The sequence below is a fragment of the Taudactylus pleione genome, unplaced genomic scaffold (genome assembly GCF_031769625.1).
Source record: "Taudactylus pleione unplaced genomic scaffold, aTauple2 ptg000487l, whole genome shotgun sequence".
In the NCBI taxonomy this organism is placed as follows: Eukaryota; Metazoa; Chordata; class Amphibia; order Anura; family Myobatrachidae; genus Taudactylus; species Taudactylus pleione.
The window spans coordinates 314326-340912 of NW_028284889.1; the positions used below are offsets into that span (position 1 = coordinate 314326).

General features: G+C 43.2%; 1 protein-coding gene across 3 annotated transcripts in view; it reads left to right on the forward strand.

Annotated features, from left to right (window-relative positions):
• Positions 1-26587, forward strand: part of DTX2 (deltex E3 ubiquitin ligase 2) — a 78850-nt gene that overhangs the window by 35442 nt on the left and 16821 nt on the right. For 2 of the 3 annotated variants that reach the window (XM_088449508.1, XM_088449507.1), the window contains exons 5-6: positions 10199-10333; positions 26413-26480. In XM_088449508.1, coding sequence (XP_088305634.1) covers positions 10199-10333; positions 26413-26480 — 203 coding nt within the window. The remainder of the gene's footprint in view (positions 1-10198; positions 10334-26412; positions 26481-26587) is intronic. The other variant, XM_088449509.1, reaches the window with a different exon arrangement.

Here is a 26587-nt window from a genome sequence, read left to right on the forward strand (position 1 = left end):
CGAATGCACTGGCACACGTGCGTTCGCCTGACCACCACCCTGTCATCATCCACAAATGGCACTTCCTGTCAATCACTCTGCGATGGGTCTGTGTAGCTGCTGCGATCACAGTCCCGATCGCAATGGCTAGTTCGCAAATACCGCACTACAGTACACAACAATCGGTCGATTGCGTGCGTATTAGCAACTGCGTTCCTTGCTGAATCAGGCCCTAAGTTAATACTAACACTGATTCCTTACTTTCTAGCTGGAAACTTCAATGCATGGATTTATTTATTTACTTACAATCAGCATTTATTGCAGTTAACAGTGTGCTGTGGAAATAGATCACGTTTGCAGAAATGTTGACTGGTAAACAGATTGGCAGTTTGTCACAAAACAGCACTTTTAGCCACGTTGCACCAGTCACTGCAATACAATGCTTCATTTGTATAAGCCTTGAATGTGTGGGTTTTTTTTTGGGGGGGGGGGGGGGGTTTAAGGATGTTGTCTTTTTTTTTTCCTCTGTTTTTATTTGTTTTGATCCTTTTCGTGAAACTAAAACAAATGTATAAATGTTGTAAATACAGTATGTTGTGATATATTTAGTTTGTATATTTAGTTTATAACAATTCAGATAGTTAGATTTATATGGACATTCCACATAAATGACATTACATGGAGTATATTCAAGCCATTTGCACCTTATGATGCAAACCAATTTAGCATTCTCCTGCAGTAATCACAAAAAGCTACAAGTAATATGAAACCAAACAAAAGTAGACCAAAAGTCAATCTCTACACTACACGTTTCTCCTTGGGCGACTTAATGGAAAAATAATACCTACCTTATGTAATTGCTTTCTTTTAAGCTAAACTTACAGTTGGTTTTGGAGCTTGAAAATTGCTCACAGGATTAACGGATAAGTCCACTTTTTGTAAGTAGACCCTAATAACCATCGTTTTTATCCTCTTAGTTTCCACTTCTTCTGTTTATGGGTTCTAATCTTTACCCAAATAATTAACTTTAGATAATTTAAATTAAGGTAGTAAAAAACAGAAAATAATTTCATATGTTTCTCAAAAATACATTTTAAAGTTCAATTATATTTTAAAATGTATTTAAAGTAAAATCCCCTGGATGTTGTATTTTGATCCAGTTCCCATTTGCTAAATAATTTGGGTAGCCAATTAGATGGCTACCACTGCAAATACTCCTCTGTCTCATACATGAAAGCTTTGGTTCCTGATTTATTCTTGGGGATGGTAAGCACATCCGAGTGAGAGACAGTCACCTCCATGGTGGTCACATGACAGTGGAGAAAAGGGAGGGATGGCCCTACTTAAAGGGAGGTATTCAAACGCTGATCTTCTCACTACATTGTCATGTGACTGATAATCATATTACAGCAAGTACAAAGCAAATCGTTATTAGCAGTTTGGATCGCAACTCCTGAAAACAGTGACCAAACCAATGTGCCGTCTTATAGGTAAATACAATGATTTATGTTAAACACATCAGTTTTATTAAGATTATTAGTACAGTATGTTGATTTCAACTTCGTTTTATTTATTTTTTTTATATGTCCCTTTTTTCTTTGTTTAATGCAATATTTTTACCTTTTTAATTGCGAACTAAATCTGCTTTAAGCTTATTATCCTTTTGTGGGTCTGTTTTCATCTCTGCTTGCTGTGCTGCCTCAGCCTATGTGTGTGTGTGTGTGTGTTTAGTTTAGCAGACTGAGGGCCGAATTCAATTCGCCGCGAAAAGTGCAGTCTGGCGAAAAGTGGATTGAATTTGCCTGTTTTGTCGCAATGTTTTCTCCATGCGTATCCCCGCTTTTTGCCCTATTCAATAGTAAAACATGTGAAAACACGGATAGGTGAATGTTTTACTAGCGAAAAGGACCTCTCTTTTTGGGGAAAATCAGTCTGTAATCTATAAAAAACTTCAGTGACCCTGGGAATCAATATAGAATAGTATTAGCCCTAATAAAGGCATTTAGTGAACTTATTTTGTTGCAAAGGGCTCTTATATGAATATTTGCATATGTGTGGAAAAATTATAGAATAAATGTATTTTCTGAAAAATAAGTACAGAGGTTAAATTTGGGGTACCTGAAAATGGGTACTAGTATACTTAGATGTCTCTAACATGGAGATTTTAAAATTCTCAAAAATACACCTGCTGCAGCCTCATGCAATCCCAAAAACACCTGTCCCAACCATATAGCCCTTCAAAGTACCAGGCCCCCCACTTTTTTCTTATATTCCAACACTTTTTTTTCATTTTCACCCCAAAAATTACATGTCTCTTTTGGGTGAATTAAAGTTAATTTGCCCTGTCATTAGAGGGGGTGTCCAAAGTGTTCTGAATCAAATCCCCACATTTGTACCCCAAAATATGGATTTTGCATTTCTTTTCTCCTTCCTTTTGCTGGAGAAACTTTTTGCCTGTTTTTGCCTATTTCGCGTAGGCGAAAACTCCGGGGAATTGAATATGGAGATACTTTGAAAACAATCGAAATGTGAAAATTGGAGAAAACTTTTCTCCAAACTGCACTTTTCGCAGCTTATTGAATTCGGCCCTAAGTAGATAAGACACATTTTTAAAAATTTACATCTGTATAGAATTCAAATTAGGGGAGACTTAAGCCTATTTTGTCCATTTCAGTTCACCTTATATGGCAAGCAGATTTGTTTTGTTTTCATTATTTGCATGAAGACACCTGTCTACAAATGGCTAGGTTTTAACTATAAAGTAGGCTTATGCCAAAGCTTTCACTAAACACTTTGAAGCAGTATAATATGTTTCTACTTCAGGGTCCATAGGGTATCCACAGGATACCTTGGGGTATAGGCGGTGGGGGCAGACGTCAGGCACCACAGAGTTAAAGTTTTCAGCCTCCCAGGATGCACTGGGGACCCTCTCCTATACCCCGCCTCCAAGCCAAGGCAAATCCATTTCGTAGGTGCCCGGCTCGGAGTCTGATCACCATATACAGAGGGGGGCTGTAATGGCCCCTGAAGTTCTTCTCAAGGCAGCTTTGGCGCTGCACAAGATGAGCTGGACAGCATAGACAGTCATTACAGACGTCTATGCTGTCGCTCCTTCACCCCGCCAGACCAGAACGCCGGTACTGATCCGGGGATACTGGTGGGTGTCCGGTTTCCCAGCTAGCGGGGACCCAGGAACACCCGGACTGTGACCGGATGCAAGGGGATTTCAGGTAAGCGGCGGGTTCCCGCGTAGGGTACCTGCCGATTCACAGTCCATGTTGTCCTCAGGCAGGGGGGGTCCCTGGAGACAGGCTGCGCATGGGGCCAGGTACTGAGCCTGCGCCTTCCACTAGACCACCAGCGGTGAGGATACGCTCCAGTGTCCCAGGGTTAATAGCATGCCAGGGGAGCGCGCCTTCCCTGTCTAAACAGCTGGCGCCTCCCCCGCTGCACAGTGCCTCTCCATTGCGGTCTGGCTGCCTGTGTGAGCGCTCCTCCCAGCTCCTCGGCGGCCATTTTTGAGGAGTGTGCAAACGCTGCTGTACGCTTAATACAGGTGGCATTGCGGTCCTGGTCCCCCCGCATACCTCTCCTCCGATAAGGTCCGAGTAGCACTGTTTCCTACCAGGCTCTGTGTCTGTGTAGTTGATCATAGAGCTGGTAGTGCAGGGATTTATTTCTGCATTGTATGTGACTATATGCTAGCGCTGTCTGCCTGTACTTTCACTTCAAACTGTCAGCCATTTTACTATCTCTGTTCTTCCTCTGCTAAAGCCCTTGCAGTGCGGTGTTGCAGGGTGTTTATTGCCTCACAGTAAAAGTATTTTTCTTCTGTGTGGGGAGTCGCATACACTCCGTTTACACTCATCATGTCTGAGAGTGAACTTGACTTTCCTCTTCAGCTAAAGTGTACCACATCTAATGTACCATTAGCGGAGGGAGATGGGAATGCTGAGGGATTATGTAGGGCATGTCATCTCCTGTCACGCTCGATTTCTGTCACTGCGCCTGTGCAGGAACCGCTCTGGGCTTGTTTTGCTAAGGCACTTACAACCCTTATGGTCCAACTGGCGACAGCCCCTGCGTTTCCCCAGATGGGGTTATCGCAGCAGGCGGTGGTCTCATCACCTATGCAGGTGTTCCCCAGGTAGTTGATGGTACCCCAGTGTCTCTCGCTTTCGCCCCCCCAGGTCTCGCAGGAGCCTGTGTGGGTGAATTCATTGTCCAATAAGGTACAGCACCTGACGGATGTTTTACAAGGGGAGTCAACATTGTGGCCTTCTAAGCGGCCTTTAGTGTGTCAGGCGGCTCAGTATGATGAGGATGACATGACGTCTGATGACTGTGAGATTTTTGACTTTTCAGACCAAGAGCCCCTTCGTACTAAGGAGGCGGAGTCTAAGTCTAAACTCTATATACCTGGCCTTATACGGGCAGTCCATGCGGCCTTAGTTATTGAGGATGAGGATCCCGTGGCCAAATTCAAATACGCCTTCTTTTAGGATGTTAAGGGAGATGCCACTGTATTTCCTCTATCTGATCATTTAGTGGATCATTTAGAGGAGGCATGGAAAAATCTGGGTAAACGGTTCCAGCCTCAAAAACGCTTGGCCTTTGCATACCCCTTTGCGGATAATTATTTTTCCAAATGGGAAACCCCTCCACAGGTGGATTCTCATGTCACACGCCTAGTGCGGAGTGCAACATTGCCCATGCCCTCTATGTCCTCTTTGAAGGATGTTACGGATTGCAAAGTGGAAATATGCCTGAAATCCATTTATTCCCTTGCTGGAGGGACTTCCAGACCGGCTATGGCCGTGTGCTGCGTGGCCAGAGCTATGGAGCGCTGGGCAGATAATATGGAGGTGGCTCTGGACACTGAATCTTCAGTTGAGCAGGTGGAGTTAGTGGGCAATCTCAGAGACTCAGCCACGTACATTAATGAGGAAGCCTTAGATATAGGTCTCCTCACTTTCAGAATCTCCTCAGCAGTAGTAGCGTCTCGCCGCTCCCTGTGGTTGCGCTCTTGGAAAGCGGATGCTGATTCCAAAAAGGGTTTGGAATGCTTGCATATTAATGGACAGGTCCTGTTTGGAGCTGATCTGGAGAAAAACCCTGCGTTCCATTTTGGCAATGGAGCCTGGGTTTTTTATGGTGTCGCTGGATATTCAGGATACTTACTTGCATATCCCCATTTTCTCAGCACACCATTTCCTCATAACCCCATTTCCTCAGGTTTGCAGTGGTCGATCAACATTTCCAGTTTCAGACACTGCCCTTTGGTCTGGCCACAGTGCTTCGAGTGTTTACCAAAGTTGTTGCAGTCATGGCAGCCCACCTGCGGATGCAGGGGGTTCGCTTGTTACCCTATCTGGACGACCTCCTGTTGTTGGCAGGCTCTCCGGAGATGCTTCAGTGCCATCTGCAACTGACAATATCTGTGTTGCAGAATCACGGCTGGCTGATAAACTGGAAGAAGTCCTCCCTGGTTCCCTCACAGAGGATGCACCATCTCGGACTCCCAACATCAGAGGATCTTTGTGACAGAGGAAAAGATCTCTGCATTACAGGCAAAGGTACGCAGTTGCCTGCAGAGTCGCCAAGTGTCTATTCACTCGGCAATGAGGTTACTGGGTTCCATGGTGTCTATGTTCGACATGGTGGAGTATGCCCAGTTTCACTCCAGACCTCTGATCCTCTCCAGTTGGAATGGGTTGCCCCATCGAATAAAGACACAGACAATAGTGCTTTCCCCGGAGGTACGTCTGTCTCGGGCCTGGTGGCTGCAGAAGGCTCACCTAAACAAGGGGCGCCTCTTTTGGATTGCGGACTGGGTACTTCTGACGACGGACGCCAGTCTCCGAGGCTGGGGAGCTGTGACGGGTCCACACTTGTTCCAGGGAAGGTGGACACCAGCAGAATCTGCGCTTCCAATAAACATCTTGGAACTTCGGGCAGTATTCAAAGCTCTCCAGCAGGCAAGGCATGTTCTCCACGGAAAACCAGTGCAGGTACGGTCTGACAACGCCACCACGGTGGCTTACATATACCGCCAAGGATGAACCCGAAGTCAGGCGGCACTGTCAGAGGTGTCCCGCATTCTGGCTTGGGCGGAAGGCAATCTGCCTGCCATCTCAGCAGTGTTCATACCAGGAGTCCTCAACTGGGAAGCAGACTTTCTCAGCCGTCAAGACGTGCATCCAAGGGAATGGTCTCTTCACCAGAGGTGTTTCAACTACTGATGAACAATTGGGGCCTTCTAGGGATAGACCTCATGGCCTCCCGACACAACAACAAACTGCAGGTGTACGGGTCAAGAACAAGAGACGGGAAGGCTCTTCTGGTAGATACTCTGTGGGTCCGGCGGACCTTCCAGTTTGCGTACCTCTTCCCTCTGTTCTCCCTTCTTCCTCGAGTACTACGAAAATTCAAGCAAGAAGGCGGCACGCTCCAGCTGATTGCTCCAGCGTGGCCCAGACGTCACTGGTACTCAGATCTCCGGAGTCTCTCCATAGACACTCCGATGCTGCTGCCTCAACGTCCGGACCTGTTGTCTCAAGATCCTTGCCATTACCTGGACCTGGGTTGTCTGTCTTTGTCAGCTCTGTAGTTAACACCATGCCCAGAGCTCGGAAGCCGGCTTCTGCAAGAATTTACAACAGGGTGTGGCATACTTTTTTTTCAATGGTGTCGCCCTATAGGCTATGGTCCTCAGGTGTTTAGGATATCCAGAGTTTTGGACTTCCTACAGGCGGGCTTAGATCACGGTCTTCGCCTTGTTTTCCTAAAGGTGCAGGTTTCTGCCCTCTCAGCGTGGTTTCAGCGTAGGATTGCTACTATTCCTGATGTCCGCATGAAAGGTGTACTTTGCATTCAGCCTCCCTTTGTTCCACCCGTGGCTCCTTGGGATTTGGCTGTGGTCCTGAGGGCTCACGGGACCGCCATTTGCACCACTGGGCTCAGTGGATTTAAAATGGCTTACAGTTAAGACTGTGTTTCTTCTGGCCATTGCTTCGACCAGAAGGGTGTCAGATTTGGGGGCTCTCTCTCTTGTCGCCCTGACTTTCTGATTTTTCATGGGATAGGGCGGTGCTTCGCGCTCGCCCTGGTTTCTTACCTAAGGTGGTATTTATTTTCCACATTAATGAGGAAATTATAGTACCGGCCTTTAATTTCCCAGACCTCTCAGCTGGTGAGGCTTCCTTGGATGTGGTATGGCTCTAAGGATTTATGTTGACCGTACCAATTCATTTCGGAAGTCTGACTCCTTGTTTGTCCTCTACGTTTTCCGTAAGAAGGGTTTGCCTGCCACTAAGCAAACTTTGGCAGGATGGATTTGCATAGCGATTTCTGAGGCTTACATTCATGAGGGCCTTCCTGTACCATCCTCTGTTAAAGCTCATTCAACTCGGTCTGTGGGTCCTTCGTGGGCAGCTCGCCGTGGTGCCTCTGCTGTTCAGCTTTGCAAGGCAGCCACGTGGTCTTCTGTCCATACCTTTTGTGAGGTATTATGTATTTGATACCTTCGCCTCTCAGGATGCTTCCTTCGGGCGGCGGATTCTCCTTTCAGCACAGGAGCGTCCCCACCCTTAAAGGATACTGCTTTGGGATATCCCCAAGGTATCCTGTGGATACCCTATGGACCCTGAAGTAGAAAACATGAGATATGGTAAGAACTTACCCTCCTTATCTCTATTTCTACGAAGTCCATAGGGTTCCACAGGACTCCTGCCCTGTCGCACCTATACTGCAGATGGGCTTTGATCTGGTCCGTCTCCTTCTAGTGAGAATGTGATTCTTGTGTGTTCCAGACTATCTTCTCTTTCTTCTCCTCCTCCGGCCTATGGCTTGTTACGTAACTGATTTGCCTTGGCTCAGGGGCGGGGTATAGGAGAGGGATCCCATTGCATCCTGGGAGGCTGAAAACTTTAACTCTGTGGTGCCCGATGTCTGCCGCCATCGCCTATACCGCAAGGTATCCTGTGGAACCCTATGGACTTCGTAGAAATAGAGAAAACAAGGGTAAGTTCTCACCATATCTCATATATTTTGTGTACAGTAGGGTGCCATTAATTAAAAAATAGCATATCCATTTTACTGGTGTCAAGCATATCAGGGGCAATATCACTACAATGCACAAGCTTCTCTGCACTTTATGAAGGAAAATAATTTGCAGTTTTTGTTTTTCAGCAAGAAGGAGGAAAATGTTGTTGATGGTTATAGTCTAACTGGTTAGAGCAAAGGCTGGGATGAACATGCAAATGTTTTCAGTCGGGATGTAGTTTAAATCCCAGCCGTCGGGATGCCGGCGCTCAGAATGCCGGCGCCGGAATCCCGACACCAGTCAGAATCCCAGAGCCAGCATCCCGACCGCCGGGATCCCGACGGTAAGTAGTGGGGTTAGCAGGAGGGTTAGGCACTAGGGGGGGAGGGTTAGTTTTAGGCTGCAGGGGGGCGGTTAGGTTTAGGCTGCGGAGAGGGATTCTGACCACCAGGATCCCGAGCGCCGGCATCCCGTACCCAACCCAGTTCCCAGTTCTTGTAACACAATCATTTTAATATTGTTTTTATTATTATCATAAGTGGTTTTCTTTATAAAAAAAAATATTACGGTGACTGTACTCAGAAAAAAAGTGCAAGGACTCGCCTAAAGTTACAGGTTGATACAAGATTTATAGTAGCTTCCACGCTGTGGATAAGTGTGCAGATACTTAGCTTATTCATTTCTGAAATTACTTCCCTGATATCTTTACTGTTTCTGGAACTAGTTGTAAGGATTAAAGAGAATGTGTCGGTAATGCTTACTCCTGAGTACCACCACAAAATGAGCACTGATTATTATTGTCATTGATTTGTAAGGCACCACAATGCCCTGCAGTACAGGTCAGTGGAGAAGACAGAGAGGTAGACAAAAACAAGTGCAGCTATGAAGATAGTCTGCTCATGAGAGCTTACAATCTAATGGAAAAGGGCCCAGCTGAGACAAAAGGTGTGAGTGTTGCACATAGAGATTGGTACAGCAGCAATTGGTGGGAGTAGGGTAAACTGTAGTTAGGGCCGGCCCTAGGGTTATTCGACCTGTGCGGTCGAACAGGGGCGCCACCCATAGAGGGCACACCCATCCCCAGCATCCTGATTTCAGCGGGACAGTCCCGCTGTTCCACCCGTGGGCCGAATTGGCCCGCGGGTGGTCAAATTGTGGCGTTGAGGAGTCTGAATGGTTGCTGTGCGCATGCGCGCGGCATCCATTCAGTGCCATGAGAAGGCTGGGGGAAGCCCCCTCAGATAACGTCACGTAAGGAGGCTTGGCCTATGGTAATTAGGTCACGCCCCCAATTTTGTAGCCGCACACGACACTGAGCGCAGAGCACTCGGCCTGCACTGGGCGCTATTAGCCCTGGAGCCAACCCTGACTGTAATAAAGAGATCGTTTTTCAGACTGCATTTATTGATTGGAAGTAGGAGTCTGTTTGAGCGTGGTAGAGAATTGCATTAGTGGGTAGCCGCACAGGAGAAGACTTTAAGTCGGGAGTGTGGGCCTTTTAGGTGAGGTGAGTTGCAGGTCAAAAGTAGATCTAAGAGGGCATGAGAGTACCTTGAAGTTCTATTTGAAATGTATGAAGGGATGGTGCTGTTGAGGGCTTTGAACTGTAAGTGAGGGTGAGTTATTTGAATTGGATTTGGGAGGACAGAGGCAGCAAGTGTAGTGATTTGCAAAGTGATGTGATGGGTGTAGAGTTTCGGATGGATTGAAGTGGGGATAGATGGGTTAAAGCAGTGGTTCTCAAACACGGTCCTCAGGACCCCACACAGGTCATGTTTTCCAGGTCACCCAGCAGCTGCACAGGTGTAGTCATTACTCACTGACACATTTTAAATTATCAATAGGTGGAGCTATTTATTTCATTTGGGATTCTGTGAGGAGACCTGGAAACATGCACGGTTTGTGGTCCTGAGGACCGAGTTTGAGAACCTGTGGGTTAGAGGATCCAGATAGGAGGAGGTTGCAATATGACAAAACAATGACAAAATAAATGTGGATTGTGTAAATGGCAATGCAACACTTCATTTTTTTTTATTTATTTTAATCCATCTGTATTTGCATTCAAGCGTATTTTTTGTTGTAAATGGCATTTCCATATATGTGTTATTTTTATCACTTTTGTTTCCCACCTTCCTCATTGTTTCCTTTTTGCATGTGGATTTCATATACACCTAGGCATGACGGCTATTCTGATGTCTGCGGCTGGGCTCCCTGTACGTCTTACCTCTGCACCTCCACCCTCCAACACAAACGTGGCCAGTAAGCGTGATACAAACTCTGTTAGGAGATTGAGGAAATTGCCAAAGAAAGGTAGTTTTGTCAAACCTCTAACACCCTTTGTCATTTTTTAATTTCTTTAGAACTTGTTTGTACTGCACCACCCAAAACAATATCCTGTCCTTGTAGTTGTCCTCTTGTATGTGGTTTTAGGATCGGGTAGGTTCTTTACAGTGTCCTTAAATAGGTTTGTAGACTTATGAATGCTTTGGGGTGAACACATTTTTTTTCATATCTTTGCTGATTAAACTTTTGTTTTACAAGAAAATTAGCGCTATATAGAGAAATGTCCACATTTTAGTTGCCGTGGCACCTGCTTTTTTCTGTTTATTTTTCTTTTCTCCTTCAGGTCCAGTGTAGATAGCACTTGGGCTTTTATCCACATGCCAGGCTAAAGGGTGTGAAGTTACTAATGTAATAAAAGTAAAATAAAAACACTTTGTCAATTGTGAACTACAAGTCCCAGCAAACATTTCTGCTGGGCTTGCCAAACATGTCTACCGGGGGATGCTGGCTCTTGGAGTACCACAAGTGCAAGCTTGACCTGCCATCAGGATCTGATCTCTGGTAACCTCCCATGTTAAGTTTTATAAGTTCATTGTTAAGTATAGGGCTTTGCATCGGCAGTTTATTTATATATACAGTACTTGCTTCTCGACATGCTCCTGCTGTCCAGCTAGCAGTAAAGTGGGGTTTGGTATGAAATACCGGCAGTCGGAATGCCAGCTGTCAAAAGACCTACGCTGGCATACCGATGCCCAGTATCCCGACCGGGGCTCCATGAGTATGGTAACCCTCCCCCTTCTCTACCTAACCCTCTGCTCCTGTATCCTAACACTGACCCTCCCCGTTAGTGCCTAAACCTAACCCACCCGGTGCGTAGCCTAAGCCCCCTGTAGAGCCTAAACCACGGCTAACGCCTAACCCCCCCCCAAGCTATACTAGCGTTCGGAATGCCGGCTGTCAGAATTCCAGCATCTGCATATGAACTGGTGCCAGTGTTTTGTCCCAAGTCGGGATTCCAACAGCTGACATCTGGGCTGTAGGTGTAATAACTACATCCCAATTCTCTGCTGATTGCATGGGGAATAATGATTTGTGACAAACTCCTTTTGTGTGCCTGAATATTGAGTAAGTCCGATGAAAAGTTCGTGTATGGAGCCAACTTGATGATCATTTAGTTGGTCAGATAATCGTTCAGTTGGATAATAAGTTGCTCAGCCTGCAAGGTATGCACACGGCAATGGCCCATCAGCAGCAGACCATACTTAAACGGTGGCATTAGGTAAAGAACTCTGGATGAAATGGCCTTTTTGCTTCAGAAAACAAGTATGTTTGCCAGTGAAAGGGCTTGATTTTGTTTCAACATATATTAAGAGGATTACTGTTGGTTTTAGGTATCATTGGATGAGTCTATTTATCAAGCATCAAAGCTGTGCATCTTGTTTTGATACTGCTTCATCCTATATTTGTACAGGAAAGATGTGTGTTGAAATATATGAAGGAGTCTACAAACAAAGAAAGCAGTGTGGTCTGCATGTCTTTACATCTGTAAATTATTATATTTTTTGAGAAATGTTAATTGAACATTTTTCATTGGCAATACAAGAAAAAAAACTATTTGGCATCACATATAATAATGAACATCTTGAAAGTTAACCCATTTATATCTCCATGGGGCTTAATATTATGTGGGAAGATTGTGACAATTAGGAAAGGTCCACTCCACTAAGTCTTCAGGAATGTCGTGTAGAGTGTCTAATACGTTCAGAGGGATATATTATAAGTTGCTGATGAGGAAGGGAGAGAGAGGGCTTTCCAATTGGAAGCAATGTGTTTAATACATGTTTGTGAGGTGAGAGGGCTTGGCCTAGGAAGCAAGGAGTAAAGAGAGTAATCGGGAATAGCTTTGATCAGATCATGTATTTTTCTACAGTAAATTTGGATTTTTGGACAGAACCACCATATGTGCAGCAGGGCGTCCCTCTGTCCGCAGGGGTGCCTGCACAAGTCTGAGTGTTAGGGAAAATGCAATATGTTTCATCTGCATATAAATTTAGTACTTGTAGTCCTTTGATCAATATTGAAAGAAGACCCTCTATGGGAGGGAGAAACAGAGCCCTGCAAAATCTGGAAAGAAACCTAATGAGGAGGGTATATTGTGTGTGTGGTCCAACTGTAAAACATCCAGTCTAGTCCCAGAGGAAATGCAGAGTTATCCCATAGAGAAGTTAGGATCAAGTGAGAAGAACAATGGTGTTAAGAGTTATAGCAGAAGACCCAAAACTGAGAGCAAAATACTCAACAGTAGTCCAACTGATAAAAATTAATAGATGTTTGACAGATAGGCAGAAAAAAATCTGAATAAACAAGCTCACAGCAGTAGTCTATAATAGTGAAGAAAGCAGAAAGTGGAGGTCATTTTGCACAGATCTTGCCTCAATTGATGGCCACTTTGTAAAGATCCCCAAGTGCACATTTCCTTCATTGCACGTTCTTCAAATACATGGATACATTTTATTGCTTTCATAACGGGCAATTTGCACACATGCCCTGCAAGTGCACCCAGAAAACCTTACACAGCCCCTAAATATATAGGCTATTACACATTGCAGAGAAGCCCCCATTACACAGTCCCACACTTACTACACATGTACACAGATCTAATTTCAGACAGCTGCCCATTATTGTAATTGTTGAGAGAGTACCACTGCAGAGTCCAGTGTTGTACTGCCTTCAGGGAACTCCATATGTGTGCTATACAAGCTTGATGAGGCTGCAGACCTCCAATTCCTCTGCCCCACAGTGTCCCTTACCAATACGGTGATGATGGCTAATGCAGACAAGCAGTGCATAGGCATTAGCCCATCATACTGGCAGAATGATGGCCAAAATCACTCAATAGAGTCCAGCCCATGGGGGCATCTGTCCTCTGGCCTAGCACACCCGTCACCACAGCCCTTCTGAGCATTTGCCAGTTATGCATGCAGCCATCTGTTTTTATACTGGAGTTCTCCTAAAGTACTGGCAGTCCCCTCTCTTCATCACTGTAATTAGTGAGTTCCTGGGGGTGCGCTATACAAGATCGACAGTGTCTAGACAGACACTCAATAGATCGACAACAGATGGTAGACAGACAATAGGTCGACAGGTACAAATGGGTGACACATTTCTTTGTTAGAGTGATGATTATGCTTAAAATTACAGTCTCCCTGGTGCCGAACTCTTACCCTTCCCCAAGTGCCTAACCCTCCCCTATTGTTTAACCCTAATCCTCCTGCAAATGCCTAACCTAAATTTTTTGGAAAAAAAAAACGTGTCTACCATTTCTCTGTCGACCTTTTGCACTATCGACAATTTGCCAGTTGACTTTTTGTCCCTGTCGACCTATTTCCCGTTGACCATCTGGTATCGTCCTATTGAGTGTCTATCTATACACGGCTAATCTTTAATGTGGATACCATTCCTGGACTGTGGAATCAAAAAGCAATTACAAATAAACTACAAGGGGTAAATTTACTAAAGTGAGAGTTTTTAGAAGTGAGTTTTAAAAGTGATGTTGCCCATAGCAACCAATCAGATTCTAGCTATTATCTTCTAGAAGGTGCTAGTTAAATATTAAGTAGAATCTGATTGGTTGCTATGGGCAACATCACTTTTAAAACTCACTTCTAAAAACTCTCACTTTAGTAAATTTACCCCCAAGAGTTAAAATGAAGACCATAGTAAATCTTCCATTTCCCGTCACTTATAGAGCACGTGCACAAAATATAAATTCTTGAAGCGCAGGAGTGGTTAAGGTGCCTATATCATTTAGATTCTGTAAGTGCTTATGCAAACAAGTATCAAACATGCTGCTCCTGCAGTTTCTGACTATATACGTTATATAGGCACATAGGATTATTCCATCGGGTACCTTACTTTTTGGAAAACGCAACAAAATGCACAGCCCTTTGCCCCTGTACATGCACTTTTAACGAGATGCTGGGCTAAGCCATGGTAATATTAGTGTTCAAGCAGTCAATTATATTTAGGAGTATACATTTAATATGCATTCATATTAAATTGGTGCTTTCAACTCCATTTTAATTACCTTTTAACTACCATTTTGTAACTAGTATCTGCTGTTTTTCAAATCTGATCAGTGAACAATGATTGGCTATTATGTGCAAAATAACTTAAGATATGGGACTTACTGTTATTAAGTGAAGCAGTCATTTCTAAAACTTAAAAAATGTTCTTTGGAATTAAGATGAGTACATAAGTGGCACACATAATGAAGGTGGCGCGTTTAACATTTTGCATATTTTTCACCAAACAAAAATAACACATTTAGTAGAACAGGCTGGTATGGTAAGGAGACTCTAGGACTTGCTTCTTCATTTAGTTATAAATCTACTTTTGGGCTGATGCAGAGTGAGTACCAGTTTGTGCAGTGTAATTTGCGTTATTTTGCTCTGCTCATGCCCAGAAAACAGGGTGTAAACTATGCATGGTCTGCGATTCTGTGCCTGGAGAGGCGGGGCAGGGGAGTGAAAGGGTGCACTTGTTTTGAAAAGTATAATAAGGGTGATACTTAATAGTGATTGCTTATTTTGTAAACAAAACGTATAAATATGAGTGTAGGTGTATGTGACGTATACCTATATGCTACTGGTGCCGACCGGCATATACACAGACTTGCAACTTTTTTAGTGCTTGCAAATTGCATCTGCATTTTGGGGAGCAATTCCGACCAAATGTGGATCAGCCCCTTTGATCTTCAGCTCATTATTTTGAGGTGTGTCTAACTAATGTTTTGTCTATATTCACTGGACGAATGCAATTGTATGTTTGGTCCATCCAGCAATCCAGTGAGTATAGACAGCGTTTCTCATAATGCTGAATAAATAACTATTTTTAGGTCCACTTTTTAAGTCGACTGGCAAAATCAGAGAAATTGTCACTTTTTCAAACTCTTACCCTCTTGCATTCTCCGATTAGGGGGTTGATTCAGTTAGGCGCGTATTAGATGCAACTGCGATTAAGTGTGGCTATATGCTGCACATGCGGTACCGCTGTACGCGAAAATCCACGAGTCTGGGGAAAGATTGGGCCGCAAGGAAGTGGGGAGGGAAGGAGTTGCGGGGCCATCGCGTCTAATGGAATTGACACCCAACTGTACATATAAAGCAGTCACTTTGTTTTTGTTTTTTTTCTCTTTTTGCTTTTTACAGATGTGACCACATGCACCTAGCCGCGAAACTCCACGCGGAGTGAGACGCAAAGTCCTGTGTGACTTGGCATGCACCAAGCATCTTTTTTGCCCAAAAATGCATCTTAGATGAAAATGGATGCGACAGGCATCTTCACTAGACTGTACTGATTTTTTTTTAATATGCAACACTTGTATATCTGTGTGCGCCTGAGTCTGTATTTGAAGCAAATTGGAACTTGGCATAAAAAAGCTGCACCCGCTGTTTTGTAGCACTTCATATAGAGAGATTCAGTCTCGCACAGCTACAGACGTGTCCACATCATCTAGACTAAAAACGCCACGCTGCGCGATTTGCCTGGCGTGAGTGAGCCGAATATGCGTCTAAGGGCCGTATTAGAGGCGAAAAGCCGTAATCAGCAAAAAAGTTTCACCTTTTGCCACTTTTCGCCTGTTTGGAACTTATCTCCAAATTCAATTCCAGACTGAATTTGCCTAAGCGGAAACTCAATGCAATGTAATAGGCAAAAAAGTTTCTCCTAAGTATAACAGGTGAAAAGAAGGAGCAAACGCTGGGAAACACCCAGAACCCTTGGCACAGTCCCCCAAAGGCCAAGTCTTGCAAAGAAAAAAAAAAAAAAAACATAACACCCCAAAAAAAAAGTACTATAATTTTTGGGGCGAAAAAGTAAAAAGTGGGGGAACAAGCATAAAAACTAGCGAAATAGACTTCTTGGGGGTCTTTAAGGATGGGTCAGGTGTTTTTAGGATTGCAGGTGCATTTTTTACATTTTTTTTAAAGTTCACTTTAGAGACCTAAAAATATGGAGCCTTCCTATAATAAACTAGGTATAACATTCATGTGAATTAAAAAATACCTGCTTGGTGGGTATAACTAATATGGAATCACCTTGATACATCTGTACCATAAGTGCTAACATATCCACTAGTAGTAAGGAAATAGATATAGGGAAATAATCTTTTGATTCCAAAACAAAACAAAAATATATTTAATTAATCCTATCATGTGGATTATATAATTGCTTTTCATATATCTATATGCTGTATGTATAGAAATAATTCCCTAATCCCCGCAGTTTTACAGATATGGACCATAAAAGAAACCAGAATGAGAGTTTTTTCTTCACTAATTTATTATTTGCACTCTTGATCATTTGGTATGATTTTCACTATATGCACTTTACAGTAGAGAGATATAATTTATGATTGTACCATAGGTTTATGAATTAATAATACATAGACATAACTATATATATTAGACACAACTATATATTGATATATTAATTTATTATGATCAATGATCCACAAACAATTAGCACAGCAGTCCATTATAATCTTAACAGATTTTTTGATATTTTATTCACATGTATAATAATTAACTGGAGGGCTATGTATGAAACAATTTCCTAGTCCCTGCAGTTTTGCAGATACGGACCATAAAAGAAACCCAGAATGAGTTTTCACTAATTATTTGCACTTTGATTATTTTGTGTGATTTTCACAAGTGTGCACTTTGCAGTAGGTAGTTATAATTTTTGATTGCACCACATGTTTATGAACTAATAATACACAGACAAATATAATATATATATATATATATATATATATATATATATATATATAATCTTTTTTATCAATGATCCACAAACAATAAGCACATGCTAGGATAGTAGTTCATTGTAATCTTCACAGATATCGTGACATTTCACATGTATAATTCATTTTTTAAAAACAATTTTTATGGCTTATGGTGATTTTTATTCACAGAATACACTGAAGGGTTTGTTAAATACTCTTTCACTGATATGGGCACTTATGAGGAGTTTTAATAATAAGGAAGAAAGGCACCAAATGATGAAGGAAGACAGGACACCAATAATGTGATTAATATATGGAATACAAGAAATGACACACACGTATAAATAGGAACAATCAATACTTAGGTATAGGCTTTGTGTTTGTATAACTATCTACTTTGCTTATCCATTCTATTTAATTAATCTTCAAATTAAAAGTATTGTGTAACTGAACAATTGCTGCTGCAATGTAAGTTCAGGGATATTGGGGATTAATCTCACCTCTTTCCTGTTGTAATTAAATGGGGAATAGTCCGATTGGTGGAATGACCTTTAAATAGGAGGGAGTAGCCACACTTTGGTTACTTCATTTGAAAAAGCATCTTGGAATGCGAAACGTACGTCAAACTGACCCAGTTTGATGGACACCTATACGTCTCTTTAATGTTAAAAATGGTCAAGGTAGGTTCTATTTAGGCAGTTAGCAATACATTGTTTTTTTTTCTTTATTTTGCAGCATTACCTCCTACTATGTGCATAATGGCGTTGATATGTATTTAAATCTGGTGTGCAGTATAACCATCTGAGTGGAGAGTAGCCCCCAAGGGGATTTATCTTCAATGCTGACAGCATCAGCTATAAGAAATAATAGTAATACAATGACACTCTCCAAAGTGCAATCCACTATTGAAACATTGCATTTATAATAGTGTCACATACAGGGTTATGTTGTACCTGAGAGGTAGAAGAGTAGTATACTAATTAACAAGAAACTTTATTCAGCAATTGCTAGTAGGTGAACCTAAATCATAGTGACTGTTGAATGGAGGATCATCAGACATACTGAATGCCTTAATTAACAGGCTATGGAGCCCATTTATCAAAGTGAATTTGAGGTAAATTTCCCGAAAACACATGTTTTCGGGGGTTTACCTCAAATACTTAGTATCCCCCGGATGTATGAAGGAGGGACCGCAGCAGCTATCTCCGATACCTGCTGCGATCCCTCCATTGCCGCCGGCAGCCGCATCCCCCATAGGTTTCTATAGGGGATGCGATGCTGCTAAATGTATCAATATCGGGTATGCAAAACATTCCCGATATTGGCCCCAGCAGCTAACGCTATCTAAAGATAGCGTTAGCCACTGTAGTCGATGTGGACTCACCGCATATCAGCCGGCGGAGGGATCTGCCAGATCCCTCCGCCGGCAATGGGCAACGCTCATGTGCAGTTCGCGGGACTGCGCATGCGCAGAAGCCCCGACTTCCCTCCTGAGACATTGCAGGGACGGGCTCTTTTCGGAGCCCGTCTCCCTGCATGTCCCGGATAATGCATCCGGCAGATAGGATCGCATTTTGCAATGCGATCATGGGCGGTACTGCATGCCCTGATTGCATTGCAAAATGCAATCATTAATAAATGGGCCCCTGTATCATCTAGAGTTATACCTAACTTGATAACAAATTAACAGAAGACATAGCAGCAATGTTATTTACAAACAGGAGGGATAATATACTCTGGAGTTATACTTTCTGATTATAGCTGACACAGCAATAGAATGAACACAACAGTAAATCTGATGTAAAGATCACTACTCTACAAATATTAGCGCCATAATACATATAGTGTGTGTGTGTGTGTGTGTAATATACACACCCACTAATTTGCTCTAATTATATTTTGGCCAGAGTAATACCAGACACATTCCTACCATATAGCTAGGATGGAGTGAAAATGTTTTCAATAGAACTGTATGCATGTTACTAGCAGACATTTAACCTGTGCAAATTAATGATTTACTGTGGCTGACATCTGCCTGTGGTTATTAATAAATATCAAAAGAATCTCCCGGAGAGTGACTATCAGTGTGAAAAGTGAAAAAATTATCAAGTGCTCTAAACATTATTTGCTTTAATATAGTAAGGGTATCTAAGCACCCCATGGGAATATAGTAAGGGTATCTAAGCACCCCATGGGAATATAGTAAGGGTATCTAAGCACCCCATGGGAATATAGTAAGGGTATCTAAGCACCCCATGGGAATATAGTAAGGGTATCTAATCACCCCATGGGAATATAGTAAGGGTATCTAATCACCCCATGGGAATATAGTAAGGGTATCTAAGCACCCCATGGGAATATAGTAAGGGTATCTAAGCACCCCATGGGAATATAGTAAGGGTATCTAAGCACCCCATGGGAATATAGTAAGGGTATCTAAGCACCCCATGAGAATATTATACACATGAAATTGTACTGAAACTTTCACACTGCCTTAGCAGTTTACAACTGCAGTGTGATAACCTACTGGATCACACATAATTGTGTTAGTGTGTACCAGAGGAATCTGTATGAAATACAGCCGGCCGACAAAAGCAGAGTTCCCGGCAGCGGAAACCCGACAGCGCTGGAAATCCCGATCGTCGCTAAGGTAAGTATAAACTAACCTAACCCCCTAACCCTCCTTAGGGGTGCCTAACCCTAACCTCCCCCCCCAAATGCCTAACCCTAAACCCCCCCTTCCCTGCTGCCTAAACCTAAGTCTCCTGGGGGGTGCCTAACCCTCCCTCCCCCTAGCCTAACCCTAATCCTCCCGGGGGGGGGGTGCCTAACCCTAAGTCCCCCCCCCCCCCCCCCCCGGGTGCCCTAAACCTAAACCCCCCCCCCCCCCGCGCTGCTATCCTTCGATTGGGATGCCGGGCGCCGGTCTCCCGGCGTCGGGGAAATGTCAGGCGTCTACATCTAGCTGCCCGCCATTTCACCCTCGCCAGGATATGACAGTCGGGAAGCCGGCTGTCGGTATTAAGGCAGCCAGTTTCCCGATTGTATACCGTACCAGATGTTTAACTGGTTTATACAGCACAGATTGTTGAACAGTATGAGTTAATTACACATGGTTTACTGGTCATTGTAAAATGATACTGCAGGCAGACATACACTATTTGTACCTATACAGAGAGGGTGCTGAATAAGTCAATTGATTTGACCTTTTGTGGATAACAGATGATTCACTGTTGAGAACAGCAGAATGAATGGCAGTGAAGATTCATCCCAGTTGCACAAAGATCAGCATCTTTGTAACAGAAAAAATAGTTACTAAGTGTAGTTACATGACATTTTCATTATAATAACCAGCAGGATTCAGAATATATAAGAGCCACTAGCGGATAGTAGTGAATTTTCAGGTATAGAGGGTTTGGGGAGGTATCCACTAATTATTAGGTTGATAATTGATCTGGATAATAATACACCTCCAATGCCAAAAGCTGCATTCTAGCTCAAGGACTGGGGTGAATACCCTATATTTGAGTTGTCCATTTTTTAACTGACAATATAACATACATGTTACAAGTACATATCACTTCACATTTTGTTTTTATAATTTGCTTTTAATTTATGTAATAAAGGTAAAATTTTAGGCGATACTGCTTTTTGAGTGCCCCACTTTAGAATACTACCGTATATACTCGAGTATAAGCCGAGTTTTTCAGCACAAAAAATGGGCTGAAAAAGTACCCCCTCGGCTTATACTCGAGTCAAGTGTAGCGCTGACCGGACGGAGTTCGGTCAGTGCTACACACTGCCAAACACACAGCCGCCAGAGCCGGCAGCTGCGTGTTTGGTGTAATCAGCAGCCGCTGAGAGTCTGTCAGACTCTCAGCGGCTGCTGCTGCTCCCACTGCGGGAGCCATCTTCCGGCTCCCGCAGTGGGTGATGGGAGACACGTCGTCATGACGACGTCTCTCCCATGCAAAGCGGCCGGAGGAGCGGACAGCGGCGGGACCAGGAGCTGGAGTTTAAGGTAAGTGTTTATTTTTTTTTTATTCTTTTCACGTCTCTCTCTACAGGGGGCACTACCAGGGGGCGATGACTACAGGGGGCACTACCAGGGGGCATTATCAGGGGGCACTACCAGGGGGCGATTACTACAGGGGGCACTACCAAGGGGCATTATCAGGGGGCGATTACTACAGGGGGCACTTAAAGGGGGGATTACCACTGGGGGAACTACAAGGGGGGGATTACTACAGGGGGCACCACCAGGGGGGGATTACTACAGGGGGCACTACCAGGGGGGGATTGCTACAGGGGGCACTAAAAGGGGGGATTACTACAGGGGGCACTAAAAGGGGGGATTACCACTGGGGGAACTACCAGGGGAGGATTACTACAGGGGGCACTACCAGTGGGGGATTACTACAGGGGGCACTAAAAGGGGGGATTACTACTGGGGGTACTACCAGGGGGGGATTACTACTGGAGGCACTGAAAGGGGGGATTACCACTGGGGGCACTACCAGGAGGGATTACTACTGAGGGCACAACCAGGGGGAATTACTACTGGGGCACTACCAGCTGCTGCCATTTCCCACACTAGGCTTATACTCGAGCCAGTAAGTTTTCCCAGTTTTTTGGGGTAAAAGTAGGTACCTCGGCTTATATTCAGGTCGACTTATACTCGAGTTTATACGGTACCTCCTTTTCTTGCATAAAAATATCCTAGCACACATTTTCAAGTACCCCAAATTTGACAGCAGTTCACCAAATAATATTGCTTTATACCATTCTTCACCACTTACTGCATGCAAAGACGCTAATAAGAAGCCATTTAAACAACTAAAGGACACCAAACACTTTTATTAGGGCTATTAGTACACATCTACATTGATTCCCTATGTTAGTGCATCTTATTTTGGGGTACAAACTGATTTCCCAACTTCTGACTACTTTCCGCCTGTTCCGCATTCGCCGCTTTCCGTTTTCACGTGTTTAGGAGGTGGAAAGTTTAACAGGCAAAACTTGTCTGACTTTTCGCCTCTATTTGAATACGGGCCTAAGTTGCGATGCGACTAGAGCGCACCAGCAGACTGCTGAATTATTTGATATGAGACACTTATACAAGCTCAAGTACACACATATATTGTAAATGTACCACAATGGAACCTGGAATACAAAAAACTGGCCGCTGCATTGTAGCACTTCGTATTCAGAGACTCAGTATCACACAGTGTTGCATATCAATGAATCAGCAATCTACTGGTGTGTCGTAGTCGCATCACATTGAGACTTAAAGCTGGTACACACTAGACGATATTTAGTGTGTACCGACTTCATTAGCGACAGGTGCCGGCATCTGCAAGTGTGTACACACTTGCCGCTGACTATATTGCCCGTTGGACCTGCGCGCATCGTCAGTGACCTAGCCGGTACACACTGGCCGATGAGGACGATATGTCGTCCCATCCGCCGGATCGGACGACATATCGTCTAGTGTGTACCTGGCTTTAGGTGCATTTTCAGCTAAAGAAGGCACAAACATGCCTGGTGCTAGCAGGGTCTCATGAGGCCTGGTGCGCCAATGGTGCTTTTTAGCATGACTGCAACAAAGATGTATAAGGACACATCTGTATACAAGTGCCCTATATCAAATTTATCAGTGCAGTTTTGCGAAGCCGGTTGTCAAATTGCGACGAAGACGCAGTTTCGGGCTAAAAAGATGCTCGGCTCAAGCCGAGACCTGGAATTGCGAGAAGGGTGCATCTGCAGGAGGTCTAATATATAACCAGATTAGCTGGTTCCAGTTTTCTCAGTGTCATTTCCATTTATCATGCACACTCGGGTATCTTTATATAATTCTACTGTTTCCTTGACAGACAATTGGACAAGAGATACAAACAGTATGTGACATATGTTAGGTCATTGATCTCTGAAAGACATTGGTTCAGTGGACACCGGTGCTTTACATAATATAGCAATGAAACATTCTGGAAAAGTAGAACATGTTCTGTTACCCTTGTTAAATTTTTCAACTCTGTGCGCATTGAACCTATATGTTATAGAGGTCAATGATTACTATGGTACTCATGGTGAGTTGGATGTAATCAGCATCTAAATTTCAAGCACAAACAATACCCAGGAGGAAAAACAAACGCATTATGCTTCAATTGCAGAGGTGACTGTATATGCAATATGCTTTTAGTACAGCTAGGGTAGCAGATGCACCTGATTTACTCCTGAAACTAATGGTAGTATATACGCCTTGTTTACACCAGGACATGTGGCTTCAGGGTGATAGTAGGAAATGCTAAAAAATACAATTGATATAATATATAGTAAATATCTGGACAGTGTTATCTAACTAATGTCTAAGGCCGCGTACACACTGGACGATATCCATTAACAATTTAGTTCAACAATATATTGTTCATATCGTCCAGTGTGTATGCACTCACCGACGAACAATGTGTGCTCCCGCGGGACTATAGCGATATCCCCAGTCGATAATAGATGAGTGCAATGCGCTTGTAGTGTAAAGCAGCTCAATATTGTTAATGGCTTATAAGAGTGAGAATGAGCGCTGTGTAGATAAAATTAAGCATAATAAACATATAACATAAAAATTAACATTGATGTTTATAGTCTTTTTGACTTATTTGGGAGGAAGGTCAGAGCCCGGTCCGGATGATGGTCCGCCTATGCCAGTACTACCTGTCCCTACCTTACCGCCGATCTTCTTTGGAGTTACCTCCGTCAGGGACTTCCCTCTGCTTCTCTGGCGGGTACTTGTTGCGGGCAGTCGGCTGTGCCGCGGCGCAGGTTGATGACGTCTAGCGCCCGGCGCCGGATGTTGTACTCGGGTGCTGTTAGGCGCTGTCAGAATTGACTGTGCTGCTTCCTCCTTGCTTCTACGCGTTTCAGACCATCTAGGTCCTTTCTCAAGAATGGGAGAGACAACTTTCGGATTTTGGTAGGAAACAAAAAAGCAAAAAATTTAAAACACCATTTGACACAAAGTTTCCTACCAAAATCCGAAACGGCAGGAAATATAGGGAAAAAAGGTTTCCACTTCTGTACCAGATGCATGGGTTGTAAGAAACAAAATTCAAGCACAAAACCAACACAGAATTTTGCATCTTCAATAACCAAAAAAGATAAAAGAAACGATATCATGCAAAAGCGAAGGAGTCATCTACTTACTCCAGTGCCCCTGTGGGATTCAGTACGTAGGACAAACAAAACGTAAACTGAAAGTAAGGATATCAGAACATATCTACAACATAAGAAGGGGCCTTATCACTCACAGCTTATCAGCCCATTTTCTGAACCATCATTACAGAGACCCCAAGGGGTTCAAATTTTTGGGAATACAGAAGATACTACCCCATTGGAGAGGAGAAGATGTGGTAAATCTCTTGAAGAGAACAGAAACAAAATTTATCTTTCTTTTAAATACATTGGAACCAAATGGTCTAAACATAGACATAGAACTCAAATACTTTTTATAACACACATAGTTTAATAAATACACATATGTTTAAGCATAATCAACGTTTTTAACATTTTTAAATTCTCAAAAAAACTTTTTTACTTATTTATTTGGCCCAGGAACATGTGCTTGGTGCCAAAACCTGAGGCACATCCGGTAATAACATCCGTTTTTTAAATCAATTACCAATCAAGTTTTGCCTATTTAAAGAGCTGTGGGAGTTGTCTCTCCCATTCTTGAGAAAGGACCTAGATGGTCTGAAACGCGTAGAAGGAAGGAGGAAGCAGCACAGTCAATTCTGACAGCGCCTAACAGCACCCGAGTACAACATCCGGCGCCGGGCGCTAGACGTCATCAACCTGCGCCGCAGCACAGCCGACTGCCCGCAACAAGTCCCCGCCAGAGAAGCAGAGGGAAGTCCCCAACGGAGGTAACTCCAAAGAAGATCGGCGATAAGGTAGGGACAGGTAGTACGGGCATAGGCGGACCATCATCCAGACCGGGCTCTGACCTTCCTCCCATATCAGTCAAAAAGATTATAAACATCGATGTTAATTTTTATGTTATATGTTTATTATGCTTAATTTTATCTACACAGCGATATCCCCAGTTGGCTGTACATGCAGCTTAATCTGGGGGTTTCATTAACGATGCCATGCTGCCGACTGCAGCATGGCCCCGCCCAGCCTCCCTACCAGTGTGTACCCAGCTTAAGACGCAAAGACAAAATTAAAGTTTTTTTTTTTTTTTACATGTTTAAATCCATACACACGTCTCTCTGCTTCCTCTTTTAAAAGGTGAAATGGAAATATGCTTTACTGCCGCAGACCGATTTGCTGTCATAACTATAGTAAGGCAAATATATTGCAGCACCAACATTACTATAGTAATAGCGTAAGTGGGAGAGATTGAGACGCATTCAGCCGATCCGAAGTATCTGCCAAGCATTATCATTTTGCATCAAGTGACCCACCTCCCAACAGACTCATATCCATCTGTCTTCTGGTCAACATGGGTCACATTTTCTGCACTTTGTCCCCCCTCCAACAACTTTCCTGCCTCTTTGCTTATGACTCAACTCCTAAGTGCAAAATGTGTCTCCGTCAACATGCTGTGAATTCATAGGAATTATTGGTGTGCATAATTCAAACAGCAATTTGGTGTAAATAAAGGCGACATCTGATAATAGTGCTCAGTGGTTTGGGTGAGGGGGGATGCTCAACTTTGGCTATGGGAAAACTATGTTTTAGTAAAAAGTTATTTTGAGTATTCGTGAATGAGTTTTAACAAAGTTACATAGGTTATAGGGTTAATATGGAGACAGCAGCAATTGTGCCCCAAAATGCATCCACTAAAAAGCTTGTGTCACACTTCCTCCCATGTTTTAATGTATTTATTTTATGCATTTGCAATTAGACATCAGTTAAACCTCAAAAACCCCTCTAAAGCAGCAGACATAACTTCTCATCTTGTGCAAAAAATATATTTGCGCACTTTTAAGCAAATATATGTCCAAGCAGCAAAGCACCAATCGGCATTAGCAGAGCATTCCTAAGCGGCCAATCACATCACTTGTTTTGTACTCACTTGTCATCAGCTCTTTATTTTGATCGTCACTGAAATATACAAACCCTTTTCAGTACAAATTGTTTTCCTGCTATGTATTATTTCACTTTTAAAAAATAGTAGTGTCATAGCCTGTGTTATTTGTAATGCTTGGCCCAGGAAGAATGGGTGAAGTTGTTTAGAAAGGGTGGTACAAGTACAGCTATGTATACTTGTTGTTAACTTGTATGTATGTAGTCTTAAGTAATTGTCATATGTTTATTGTAGGCGTTACTGCTGACCCAGAACAAGTTGTGAAGAAATACCTGGAAAACATACAGAAGCCTCCAGAAGAGGTGTGATACACTGTGTATTTTATAATATTTTCTTAAATTTGGTCTGACACATTAAACGCGTGTAATTTTCAGTACAAATTGTCACTATATATTCACTTTATCTTCAA